This window comes from Bos indicus x Bos taurus, chromosome 4 (assembly GCF_003369695.1).
Source record: "Bos indicus x Bos taurus breed Angus x Brahman F1 hybrid chromosome 4, Bos_hybrid_MaternalHap_v2.0, whole genome shotgun sequence".
In the NCBI taxonomy this organism is placed as follows: domain Eukaryota; kingdom Metazoa; phylum Chordata; class Mammalia; order Artiodactyla; family Bovidae; genus Bos; species Bos indicus x Bos taurus.
The window spans coordinates 114,412,489-114,425,445 of record NC_040079.1 but is presented as its reverse complement, the minus strand read 5'-3'; the positions used below and the strand labels follow the sequence as shown (position 1 = coordinate 114,425,445).

Here is a 12,957-nt window from a genome sequence, read left to right as displayed (position 1 = left end):
TCTCAGAACTGGACACAACTTAGTGACTAAACAACAACAACTTCTCTAGGGCACAGCAAAACAAAGCAAATGGGGACAGTGCAGTCAGCTTTCCACAAGCAGTTAATAGCTGCATTCACGGTAATGGCTTTATTCTTTAATCTGAGAGTGTATAAACTTAGCTAATTTAAACTTTCTAAAACTCTGATTGTCTGATCTACTGTTATATCAACAGTATTTTATAAAATATTGTTGATATGGTGGTAGATCAACAATTAATTTTTGGTGTGTGTGTATGTTGGCTTATTTGGAAAATTAGTTACTAGGGCTTAAGACAGTCACAGATTTTTTTTTTTCCCCCAAAATCTGATTACTTCGTGAAGCCTAAAATAATCAAAGTCCCTGATGTAGACCTTCCCTTTTACCTTCTTTCCTGTAAGAAGATCTCTCAAGTCCAGTGGTTCCCAAATTTTATTTTTACATTCCTCCATTTCAATTTTTGTTTAGAAACAGCCTCCACTCATAGCATCTCTGAAGCACATTTCCACCATGAGACAGTTTGAAAGCCTGCCTGCCCCATCCCCTCCTGCCTCTTGCCCACCTACTGCACTGCATGGTGTGTGAGCAGCCCCAGTTCACACCTGTGTGAACTATAAACACAGATGTCTTTTCTATGTGAACAGATGAAAATGGGAATTAAAGTACATGGAGAGCAGAAAGGAAGGAAGGATGTAAAACCCAGTCATTTTAAAAATGGGAACAGTAAAGACAGACTTTGCATGTCTACCTAAGTTTTTAAATCAAGATGAAATGGACATTCTTTGCAAGACAGAAAAACCTGAAAATTAACTGGAAAACCCAGAGGGAGAAATTGAACTCCCATTTAAAAAAAAAAAAAACTGAGTTCCTTTAAACTTTGAGAAACATTCAGGCTCTGTGCTATGTAAACTGTAACAGGACCAGGAATAACACTGCATGCTGAGGTTTTGGTCACCTTCACCCATCAGGGCCTGTGCTGTCCTTTTGGACACAAATCAGATGTGGCCATAGAGATTGCATTTCGTTCTTCCTGAATCCACACTCTTCTCTCTAGGATGAGAACTCCACTCAGCAGCCATTTGAATATGGCCCTGCTGCCAACAAAATCTCTCCATGTCTATTTTGACTTTGCTTTCATTATTGAGGGAACTTTTCACAGTTGATCAAGTCCTAGATTAGGGTTATTTGATCCTGTGCTTCTCCCATCCCATTGTCTTCTAACTCTCATCATGCAGGTTAAAAAGTTAGCTGTCCTTCTCATTGCTTCTTTGAAAATAATGAGTCTTTCTCTGGTTGCTTTTACATTTTCTCTGTTTCTGTTTTGCATGATGTTCCTGGCTGATTTTGTTTATTTGTTCCTTTTGTTTTGCTCTTATCCCGCACCTAGATTCTGTAGCTTGGTGTATTTTTATTTGTTTGGAAAATTCTTGGCCATCATCACAAACATACTGCCTTTTCATACTGTTCATGGAGTTCTTGAGACAAGAATGCTGATTTGGTTTGCCACTCCCTCCTCTGGTGGACCATGTTTTGTCAGAACTCTTCATTATGATCCATCTATTTTGGGTAGCCCTGCACAGCGTGGTTCTTAGCTTCCCTGAGTTACACAGGCCCCTTCTCCACAAGACTGTCACCCAAGGAGATCAAACAAGGTAATCCTAAAAGAAATCAACCCTGAATATTCATTGGAAGGACTGGTGCTGAAGCTCCAATTCTTTGGCACCTGATGCAAAGAATCAACTCATTAGAAAAGACCATGATGCTGGGAAAGATTGAAGGCAAAAGGAGAAGGGGGTGGCAGAAGATTCAATGGACATGAATTTGCGCAAACTCTAGGAGATAGTGGAGGATGGGAGCCTGGGAGTCACCAAGTTGGACATGACTTAGTGACTAAACTACATCTGAAACATTTGTTTTGACCTGCTCTCTCTCTTCCTGTCTCACTGGGGTGCGACTGTATCTACGGTAGACCTTTTCATCATGTTCCAAATATGTTAGCTTTAGAAGTGAGTACTTACTGCTGGTCCTTGAGCTGGAAATGAGTTCACATCCGTGAAGAACAGTGAAGAGGAAAATGCAGCCCGCTGGATTCCTCTTTCCTCTTCCTTTTTTCTTTTCTGTGTGGTTTGAAGGTGTAACTGAGGAGGCAGGTTGGGACATCAGGACTATTGGAGGCTTTGCAGGACACTCAGTGCTTACTGACTGAGGAAATAAAGCCCAAGCTGCTGAGCTGGTTGGGCAGGGAGGCTAGTGGTTAGGAAGAGCACTGGTTTGGAAGCAGGATTGTCCATTCAGAACCTGAATCCTTACTTTACCATGACCTTGAGCAACTTGCTTCACTTGTTTGTGTTCTATTGTTTGTGAAATGAGGATAAACTACATATTTCATAAAATAGAGAGGATTAAATAAAAGAGCAGCATAAAGCACTTAGAGCTTTGCCTAGAGCAACATTTAGTAAGGCTAATTGTTCTTGCTAGGCATTATTATGTTGTTACTTCTTTGACCACTTCCTGCCCACCCAGCACCCCCAGACAGATAGTGGTAACTGACCGTGGAGTGTTGGTGGTGGCAGGCCCCAGAGACAGGGCTCTGTTGGGTGTTTATTCTTAAGTTCACCCAGTTGTCGCCCATTATTCTATATGAGTGTGGCTCTTGAGTGCCAAGGGTTTGCCCCGTGTGGGGCTTTAGGGGCTCCAGATGCCCTGGTGACTGACTCTGGCCCTCCTTACCTCTTCAGTATGGGATGCTCCTTTACCAGAACTACAGAATCCCACAGCAGAGGAAGGCCATGCTGTCCCACTTCTCGACTCCAGTGGTAAGTCAAGCTGCACCTCTGAAGCCACATTCCTCTTCAGCTGCTGCATCAGCACGGGCTGTGGGCATCTTTTCTCAGATGAGGCTGCCCCGAGGAGCCAGAATAGCCGACCAGCATGCATTTCCCAGGAGATGGACTTTGTCGTCTCAGCAGTGTGACTGCTGGGAGCAGATCCCTCTCTACCCTCTCCCCTTTCCCACGTCTCCCTGCAGCATTGCTTTGGTGAATGGCTCCCACTGAGAGCTCTATTCTAGTGTTCAGAATGTTGACAGCGCCCACATCTACTGAGGAGCTGCCTTCACCACCTTCGCTTCTGTCCATTTCAGCCGGGGGGGTCCATGGTGCTGTTGACCATGATGCTTGAGTCCTAGTGAAAATTGAGATTGTAATGAGTCTTCCTGTGATCTCAGGGTGGACTTTATGTCTCAGAGGTGCAGAAACAGTTCATCCTCCCCAAATATGATCTTAACACATTATTAACTAGGTGATGTATTAACACATTTTTTGTTATCCAAATATTTATTGGCCAGGAGTGTCAGTACATTTTTAGAAAGTGATCAAATTAACATCACTGTGTGAAGTTGTTAGATCTTAAAATTGATCAAAGGTTCATTATACAGTTTATGATTATTGTTATCACTCATGTTTTGCTCCACTAGGTTTTTGTAGCACCTTGTGTATATTTGTGAAATTTTCAAAAATGACACATCGAGAAATCTTGAGTGAAAAAATTTTCAGTGAATTTTATGCAGATATCCTCTCTGAGTGTCCGAGTGACATATATGTTAGTGTCTCAGAAGATGATAGTTCTTCAGAATATAGTTCTGATTCAGACAATGTGAATATCAGACCAACAAAAAGACAGAAAACCTCAATGATTGATTCTGATGCAGAAAGTGAAAATGAAACTCATGGTGCTGGAGAAAACTTTACAGGGGTAACTATTGAATGTGATAACCTGCAAAATGTTAGTGAAATAACAGAATTAATTTTTTGGCCAGCCAAAATAAAAAGCATCACCAACCACAGGTGTTAGTTTCTGCAGAAATCCCCCAGTTGATAAGGAGTTAACAATCTCTCAATGTCCATTCCTCAGAGATGTCAAAGTACCCACAGAAGCGGTGCCCGTGTTTCTGTGAACTGACTTACCTGAGAAGGGATTTGGCTGCTGGTGAGGGCTGGCTCACCTTTGACGTTACCATTTCTTGGATGAGTTTTTTGTGGGTTTTTTGGTAATGGAGGAGAAAGAAAGAATGATTTTATTACTTTGCCAGGCAAAGGGAGACCACAGCAGGCTAGGTCCTCAAGAACTGTGCTCTCCTTTGATGAGTTTTAATTCACATTAGAGACCCTGTGGACGACCACACGGGTGGACACCAGTGGCCTCACCAGCAGCTTCTGAATATCTTGAGAGAACTGGAAGGTTTCTTTCCTCTTCTTGAGAAAAACCAAAGCCATTTTTCTTCCAAGGGCCCTTCAGACACTAAGTGTTCTGTCTGATCCTTGACAGCGGGGTCCTTGCCCATCCTTTGCTGCCCCTCCCTGGGTCTGCACAGCTATCCCACACAGCAGTTCCTACCTGCTGCTCTGCTTGCTTCCCTGTGTCTCAAGAATCCACGGCCTCTCCTTTGCAGCGCAGTGTCTCTGAGAACTCCCTTGTGGCAATGGATTTCTCTGGGCAAACGGGAAGAGTAATCGAGAATCCAGCTGAGGCCCAGAGCGCAGCCCTGGAAGAAGGCCACGCCTGGAGGGTAAGACTGTGGCCCAGTCCCACCCCTGGTCTGCCCCAGAGAAATGGCTCTGTGCTGGCGGCAGGGATGCGGGGCGGGGAAGGGGGTGGCTGTGAGTTCTCACCTGCAGGAAGCTGTGGCTTGCCTGGGCGCCTCCACACCCCCGGTACCTGGCCACCCCCACGGCCTGTCTTTGGGCTGCCATGGAGGGGAGGGGCAGGAGCAGAGCCCTGAGGCCCCTTGGCCCTCAGCCCTGTCCCTGCTAATGTGTCATCAGGGCCTCTGGGGAGAGCGCCGGGCCAGGCGTTCCCATCGTGGCTCAACCGCCGACCAACCTCCCAGCCTTGAACAGTCTCTTTACTCTGAGACTCAAGTTCCTAATTTCCAGATGGAAGAATTTCACCCAACTTCCAAGCTTTTCTGAGCTTTCAAGGCAACTCTGGCTCAGAAAGCCTCCCCATCCTTCAGCTTCACAGTGTTCAGAAAAGGAGAATGTCCCCAAAGCTACAGACCTGAGTTCCCTGTGGAAGCTCATAGTTTTCTCCTAAGGTGTGTCGGGAACTGTACTGCGTGTCTTCTGTGTGACAGACAGCCCGGCTTCAGCACTGGGATCGTTAGCAATATCCCGGGGTGGGACGCTTCTGGTTTTGCTTTTAACGACTGCGACCCATAAGCTGTTTGCCCTCCTGCTCACATGGGAGGGGTCCTTGTGACCACATGGGACTAGGCAGCTGTCATCCCGCCATCAAGGGCCTTTCACCCAGCCAGCCTCCTGCCCCGTGTGTCCCAGGTGGCGTGGTGATTGTGTTCGCGGCTCACTTGGCGCTGACGCAGGGATTTCTTTTGCAGAAACGAAGCACGCGGATGAATATCCTAGGTAGCCAAAGCCCCCTCCACCCTTCCGCCCTCAGTACAGGTAAACACAGCATGTTGGCTTGATATTGTTGTACATAAATAACATAAAAGCGCTCCCAGCCCTCCCCAAGCCTCACGGCAGGCCTGGAGTACAGCGCACGAAAGCTGGGACCGCAGGAGTCGGGGCCCCATGTGGCCCCCAGCGCGGTTAGCAAGGCGGCTACGGTGCACGGAGCCCAGCCTACCCTCCTTCTCTGGTCCCCACAGTGATTCACAGGACGCAGCACTGGTTTCACGGCAGGATCTCCAGGGAGGAGTCGCACCGGATCATTAAACAGCAGGGGCTCGTGGATGGGTAAGGGACGCGTCCCGGGCGGGAGTCTGCTGGGCTCAGCTCCTCAGAGCATCTTGCTGTGTGTGTGTGTGGGCAGAGGGGGCGAGGGTGGTGCAACAACCTCATTTTAAGTTGGAGCATTGTGCTCAGGAGTATGAAGGTGGTGCAGGATTTCCACGGCTAGGAAGTAGACAGAATGGCAGTCCATTTGTCCAGACCCCATAATCCTCCTCCACCTATTGGATGCAATTGGAACAGCCAAAGAACACACTCTAATTAATAAGGCAGCAGGCAAATGGAAGTGTCTTTTTGACTACACCTTTTACTTTATGCATTATATCTTTGACTTTTGCCCCAACCACCCCAGACCTCAGTGGCTTAAAGCAGCGAAGCTGTATCCTTGTTCACAGTTGGTGCAGATTGGGTGGACAGTCACACTGGGGCCTGAAGAGCTGGGGCTAGGATGGCTGGACTTATGCGTCCAGTGGCCAGTGCTGCTGTGGATGGGTGATGAGGCAGCTGGGTGCAGGCCTCTGGCATGGTAGCCTGCCAGGGTCCATGCACTTCACAGCCATCATGGGGGCCCTGGGGGTAAGAGATCAAACCCCAGTGCACAAGCACTTCTTAAGCTGACACCTGCTTGGAAAAGGCAAGCCACATGGCCAGGCTCAGCATCATGGGAATGCGAGGGATCTGCCTAGAGTGAGGTACTGCTGTGTGAGGGCCCAGGGAGTGGTCCCTGCGGAGCTCAGCCAGAGTTCTGTCTCCAGGCCCCAAGAGGCCCTGAGGAGCTGGTTGGCTGCCTTGGTCCATCTTGTCAGAGCTGCTTCTCACTGGGTCTACTCAGAAAACAGAGTCTTAGAAGCTGCTCAGCTCAAAACACTCCTTGTATTGTTTAAATGCTTCATCTTTAAAAAGTTTTATTGTGGACATCTGAGAATTCACCTGAGAGAGGAGAGTGTAACAAACCACGTCTGCCTCTTGCACAGCTTCAGAACTTGCTCACCTGAGCCTGTCTCTTCCCCTTCCTACATTTTTATTATTATTTTTTCTCCTTCTTCTTCCAACTTTTCCGACTTTTCTTCCTCTTCTTCCTTCTTCTTCTGGAGTCTTCTAAAGGAAATCCCAGACACTCAGAATTTTTACCAGTAACTGTTGCAGTGAGTGTCTCTGTGTCTTTCGACACAACCACAATAGCATCATTGCACTTAAGATAAACAGGAATTCCTTAATGTCCTCAGAAGTGCTGTCGTGTTCATGCACACAGTCCTTTAATGTACTTGGTCTAAATGGAGAGCCATCCATGGCATCTAGTTGCTGTCTCTCTAAGTCTCCCTAAATAGAATAGGTCTCCCGCCACTGCATTTTCTTTCCTCTTTTTTTTTCCGTGTCTTTCCATTGTTGAAGAAGGAGGTCATTGGCTAATTGTGTACTTGTGGTTTCTTTGACTGTGTTCCTCTGTCTCCCTGGCTTCCTGCGCAGTGTGGGCAGAGGCCCCTTCTGGGACAGAGCTGCGGTCGCTGTGTGTCTGCGCTCCTCACCCCAGTTGTCCTGTTTCCCGATCCTGGGCTGGGCAGGGGTCTGTATTGTCGGCCCGGCCCCCAACCCCCACCCCCGCCCAGCTCCCAGCTCCCAGGGTCATTGTTTTATTAGAGGTTACAAAATCGTTGTATTCTAATTCTGTTATTCCTTCACTGTCCCTTCCTTGAAACCCTTTCCCCTGTATTTTTGGGAGAGGTAACTGAGTGCTTGATTTTTTTTAATATGTCTGTCTATTTATTTTGGCTGTGTGTGTGGCTCTTTGTTGCTAGGCTGGGCTTTCTCTACTGGCGAGCGGGGGCTGTTCTCCAGCTGTGGCGTGCAGGCTCCTCATCGCGGCGGCTTCTCTGGTTGGAGCACAGGCTCTAGGGCACGTGGCTCAGTAGTTGCGGCTCCGGGCTCTGGAGCACGGGCTCAGCAGTTGTGGCACAAGGGCTCGGTTGCTCTGCAGCGTGTGGGATCTTCCCAGACGGGGGACCGAATCCGTGCCCCCTGCTTTGCAGGGCGGACCTTCAATACTGGACCACCAGGGAAGCCCTAAGTGCTTGATTTTTCCCTTTTATTTGTCAATTTCTTTTTTTCTTTTGGGAGTATGTAGTTGCTTTAGAGTGTTGTGTTAGTCTCTGCTGTACAATGATGTGAATAAGCTGTTTGTATACATAACGTCCCTACCCTCTTGGATTTCCTGCCATCCCCACCCCACCCCTCTAGATCACCACAGAGCAGTGTCAGTTTCCGGGGTCGTCATTTGGTATCCTGCCGTATTCCGAGGCTGACAAATGAGGTGTGGTATTTTGTATTTTAACTCTGGTGATGAGCTTGATGCCGTGTGTTCGACTTCTTTCAATCCAAGCTTAATGTTCTTGATTTTCTGGATGCTTTCTTTTGGGCTCGTGGGGTGTGCCTCTCTTAAGTTGGTTCCCAAGTTCTTTTGACTCAAAACTAATAAGGTTTGTTTTCTAGCTGTGACACATTCTCTTCGATGCCCTGACTTTTTGGAATGGAAAATGGTGTCTAGAAACCAAATTGGTAGGTCTTTTCCATGGACAAAGCTAGGACATACATTTTTTTTAACTGAAAAAGATTACAGGTTCACATTGATTTTCTTGTTCAGTCACTCAGTCGTGTCCGACTCTTTGTGACCCCATGGACTGCAGCACACTAGGCCTTCCTGTCCTTCACCATCTCCTGGAGCTTACTCAAACTCATGTCCATTGAGTCAGTGATGCCATCCAACCATCTCGCCCTCTGTTGTCCCCTTCTCCTCATGCCTTCAATCTTTCCCAGCATCAGGGTCTTTTCTAAGGAGTCGGCTCTTCACATCAGGTGGCCAAAGTATTGGAGTTTCAGCATCAGTCCTTCCAATGAATGTTCAAAATTGATTTCCTTTAGGATTGACTGATTTGATCTCCTTGCAGTCCAAGGTACTCTCAAGAGTCTTCTCCAACACCACAGTTCAAAAGCATCAGTTCTTTGGTGCTCAGCCTTCATTATGGTCCAGCCCTCACATCCATACATGACCACTGGAAAAACTATAGCTTTGACTACTCAGACCTTTATCAGCAAAGTAGTCTCTGCTTTTTAGTATGCTGTCTAGGTTTGTCATAGCTTTTCTTCCAAGGAGCAAGTGTTTTTTAATTTCATGGCTGCAGTCACCATCTACAGTGATTTTGGAGCCCAGGAAAATAAAGTCAGCCACCGTGTCCACTGTTTCCCCATCTATTTGCCATGAAGTAATGGGACTGGATGCCATGATCTTATTTTTTTGAATGTTGTGTTTTAAGCCAACTTTTTACTCTCCTTTTTCACTTTCATCAAGAGGCTCTTTAGGTCCTCTTCACTTTCTGCCACAAGAGTGGTGTCATCTGCATATCTGAGGTTATTGATATTTCTCCCAGCAATCTTGATTCTAGCTTGTGCTTCATCCAGCCTGGTATTTCGCATGATGTACTCTGCAAATAAGTTTAAAAAGCAGGGTGACAATATACAGCTTTGACTTCCTCCTTTCCCAGTTTGGAACCAGTCCATTATCCCATGTCTGGTCCTAACTGTTGCTTCTTGGCCTGCATACAGGTTTCTCAGGAGGTAGGTAAGGTGGTCTGGCATTCCCATCTCTTGAAGAATTTTCCATAGTTTGTTGTGATCCACATGTCAAAGGCTTTAGCATAAGTCAATGAAACAGAAGTAGATGTTTTTCTAGAATTCTCTTTTTCAGTTTAAAAAGCCAGGACATAGGCTTTTTAAACTGAAAAATAGATTACAGGTCCACATTGACATCCCAGTTCAAGTGGAAAGCTACAGGATTCGTACATCTTAGACTTTATTGTATCTCTCTTTTCTTCCTCTGAAAAATCTAATGTTGTTAGCTACTTGCTTTACCTCACTCTGTATTTGTGAGCTGTATCCCATATCACATCATAAAAATATTCATAATATTACTTCAGTAAAATTACTAAATTCACACTTCTTTATAGCCCTTTTGTCATTAAGGAACATTCCAGGCAGAATCATGTTAAAATACCAGCCTTAAGGTAATTCTTCTCTGTGGTTCCACCACCAAACTGCTATGTTTCAAGTTCCTTCCTCAGTTTTGATTATTAATTAAATGGATCTGATTTCTTTTCTCTTCCATTTAATGCTGCTTTTAAAACTATTTGAAACATTGCCTTGATTCTGAAGTCAAAAATCTAAAAGAAGGCACTTTGCCTGGTGACTTGACTCTCCTCCCTAACTCCACGGTTGGTACACATTTTCATCAGGGTTTCTTTATCCTTCCGTTGTTCCCTTTTTCAAATATAAGCAAAACACATTGGTGACTGCCTCTCCTTAACTGGGATGTGTGCTGTCCATGGGGAGCAAGCCTGCGTTTAGCTGCCTCGGGAGGAGGCAGGGAAGGAGGCCCCTCCCGGTCCCCGCTGTGTTCGCTTTCCCCCGTCGTCCCAGCTTCATTTTTTCCCAGGCCTCTGTGGTGGCACGCTGTGGCCCATCTTCCTGTTTCTGCTGGTGAGTTCGTGGACGTGGGAGTGTTGAGCAGACAGTGAGTGTTGTAAAATGCCCGGTGCTCCCCACCAGGGTTGTCTGAGAGCCACCTGTGGTTCCCTTACCCAGGAGGCTGAGTCTCTTGCTGTATGTGTAAGGACCAGTTTCATTTCTACTCCTTTTTGCGATGCTGAACCGCTGATATATCTTTTGCCCGATTTTTCTCTATCCGTTTTTTACGAACATTTTTTTCCAGGTTGTTCTTTGTGTTTTTGACTTAGCTGAGGGGGGTTTTGTTTTGATTTTTGGTTATAGTTTTTCTAAATATGGTCACATTTATCTTTTCGTGCTTCAGCTTGTGTCTTTCTAGATTTTTGAGTTCTAGTCATACAAGTTTTCTCCACTCCTCAATCATAAAGGAGTTTGTTCACATTATCCTCTGGAACTTGTATTATTGATTACACTCCCTTCATTTTTTTCATGATTATTTCTTCCATTTCTGTTCATCCAATTTTGTCTGCATGTTTAGATCCCAAGTGCATTCGGAATTTATTTCTCCTAGTTCTCTGTGTAAAGATGGATCTGATTTTTTTTTCCCATATGGGTGTACTGTTGTTCCAGATGGCTTTTCTGAAATGTCACTTGATCGTAGAACAGTCCTTTTACAGCCTTAGAAGTGACCCATCCTGACTACAGACTGGCTTCTTCTCCTCTGAACTTTCTGCCTAAGAGAGAAGACTACCCTCCTCTCTTAGTGATGTTTTTTGCATGTAGGTTTGTGTTTTCCAGGGGCTTCAAGGATAGGATGCTTACCTGTTGCAGCCCTAAACCCCAACCAAACTAAGCCCCCAAATGTTCTCATGGGGCCCCATTTACCATATCATGTGTGGGGTTCATTTTCACAAGTCAAATGGGTTTGCTTGCCAGGTGACATCTTACTATAACCAAAGCCAGGTTCAGCCACTCGTCACTCATAAACCAGTAATTCAGGAGACAAGTGTGAGTAGAAAGGAAAGGTTCCTTAATCAGAAAAGCCAGCAATCTGGGGAGAAGGTGAACTCATGTCCTGAGACCAACTCTGAAGATTCTGCTCGGCAATGACAGTTTTTAAAGGGAACCAGGGCAGCGGGGCAGGGGTTGGGGGTGGGGTGAGGGTCTCAGCACATCGTGAAGGCAGGGGGTTAGATTCATACCATTCTCCACTGAGTGCAGACTGGATGACTCGAGGTGTTATCTTGCCCACATGGGCTGCTTGCAGGATCGCTTAGGGAGGCTGTTGTGGGTAGAGAGGTAGCCATTCTTTAACTGCTTAATTCTTCTTTTTATTTTTACTTCTTTTTATTGTATTTAGGAAAAGAATCAGTAGGTTAGACAAGGCATAACTCATTCAGGAGAGAATAGGTCAGGAGTTGATTTCAATTGCCCAGTGATTCATCCCTGTGATTAGGTTCTTTTAAGGTTAGAGGGGGACAGAAATGGGCAGACAGGAAAGAGCCGCTCTCAGCACTGCCAGAGAAGTGACGGCTCCACGGGAGGCACCACTGGGTACCGTGCATCCTTCCCAGGGCCCAGGGCAGTGACGTGACACCCACGTTGCTGAGAGGCTGACAGGCCAGCCCACTTTGCGTTAAAAGGAGCAGCCCTGGGGTAGGGAGGGTCAGCATGCTGGGCCCACGGCACTGTGTGTCAGCTCGTTTTTTTTTAAACCCGTTTGTCTTGCAATTCAACTTTTCCTGGGGCCGAGCCCCAGTTGGCAAGGTTCCCTCTGTCCAGCCTTGGTGAGGAGTGTGGACATCTTTCAGCTTTCCCCCCACCCCGACTTGCCTTGTTCCTCTCTATCCTTCCCTGGGTCTGAGTTGCCTCTAAGGTTATATGTTAGATCCTTCAATCCCAGCCTCCAGCTGCTGGCTTTTCAGCAAAAACAGAAGGCAGGATACGGGACCCATTCAGGTGTCATCACAGTGATGTATGTCGTCCACTCACTCCCGTGTTTAGGGAGGAAATGTGCTTGGAAAACAAGGTAAATTAAGTAATCAATGCCAAATCATTGTGAATCCCTGTAGAGGTAATGGAGGAAGCCAATTTAGAGTCTGACAACAAACAACCCTGAAAGGCAGGCCAGGATGACAGCTGCTATAAAACACTGCTGCCAAGACCTTTAGCCTCAATCACGGATGAAGTAGGGGGTGGAAAGAGATAGCGGAGCCTGCAATCTACCCAGCGGGCCTCTGAAGCCACCTGGAGGGAAGCGCCACCCCACCCGTGCCCCCACACGTGACCTGTGTACGCACGCAAGCCTGAGCCTGTACACACATGTGTCCTGCCCTGCGGAGCCCAGCACTGCCTGGCTGCCTCCTTCCTCCCCCTCTTGCCACCCACAGCCCATGCCGGAGCCCAAGATGGAAGGAGCTTTCCCAGGGGCCAGTCCTGCTCTGCAGGCCCCTCTGTGGCTCATCCCAGGGCTCCTGTCGGGACTCGCAGCATGTAACGCTCTGTACTGCCCCCGCCTGCCCCTACTGTTCATGCCGGGGTCCAGCTCCCCTGCCCTCTTGCCATCTACAGCCCCAGCCTCTGTGCCTTTTGTGAGCTGGCCCCTCTGTCTACGCTCCAGGCCCCTCCACTGTGCAGAAGGCCATGACTTTGCCAAGACTTGTGTTCTTTATGGCTCTCCCCCCACAGGCAGAGT

At 47.1% G+C, this 12,957-nt stretch overlaps 1 protein-coding gene across 3 annotated transcripts in view; it reads left to right on the top strand.

The window, feature by feature from the left end:
• Positions 1-12,957, top strand: part of GRB10 (growth factor receptor bound protein 10) — a 183,148-nt gene that overhangs the window by 162,780 nt on the left and 7,411 nt on the right. For all 3 annotated transcript variants that reach the window (XM_027540259.1, XM_027540260.1, XM_027540261.1), the window contains 4 exons: positions 2,757-2,834; positions 4,469-4,585; positions 5,414-5,480; positions 5,687-5,774. In XM_027540259.1, coding sequence (XP_027396060.1) covers positions 2,757-2,834; positions 4,469-4,585; positions 5,414-5,480; positions 5,687-5,774 — 350 coding nt within the window. The remainder of the gene's footprint in view (positions 1-2,756; positions 2,835-4,468; positions 4,586-5,413; positions 5,481-5,686; positions 5,775-12,957) is intronic.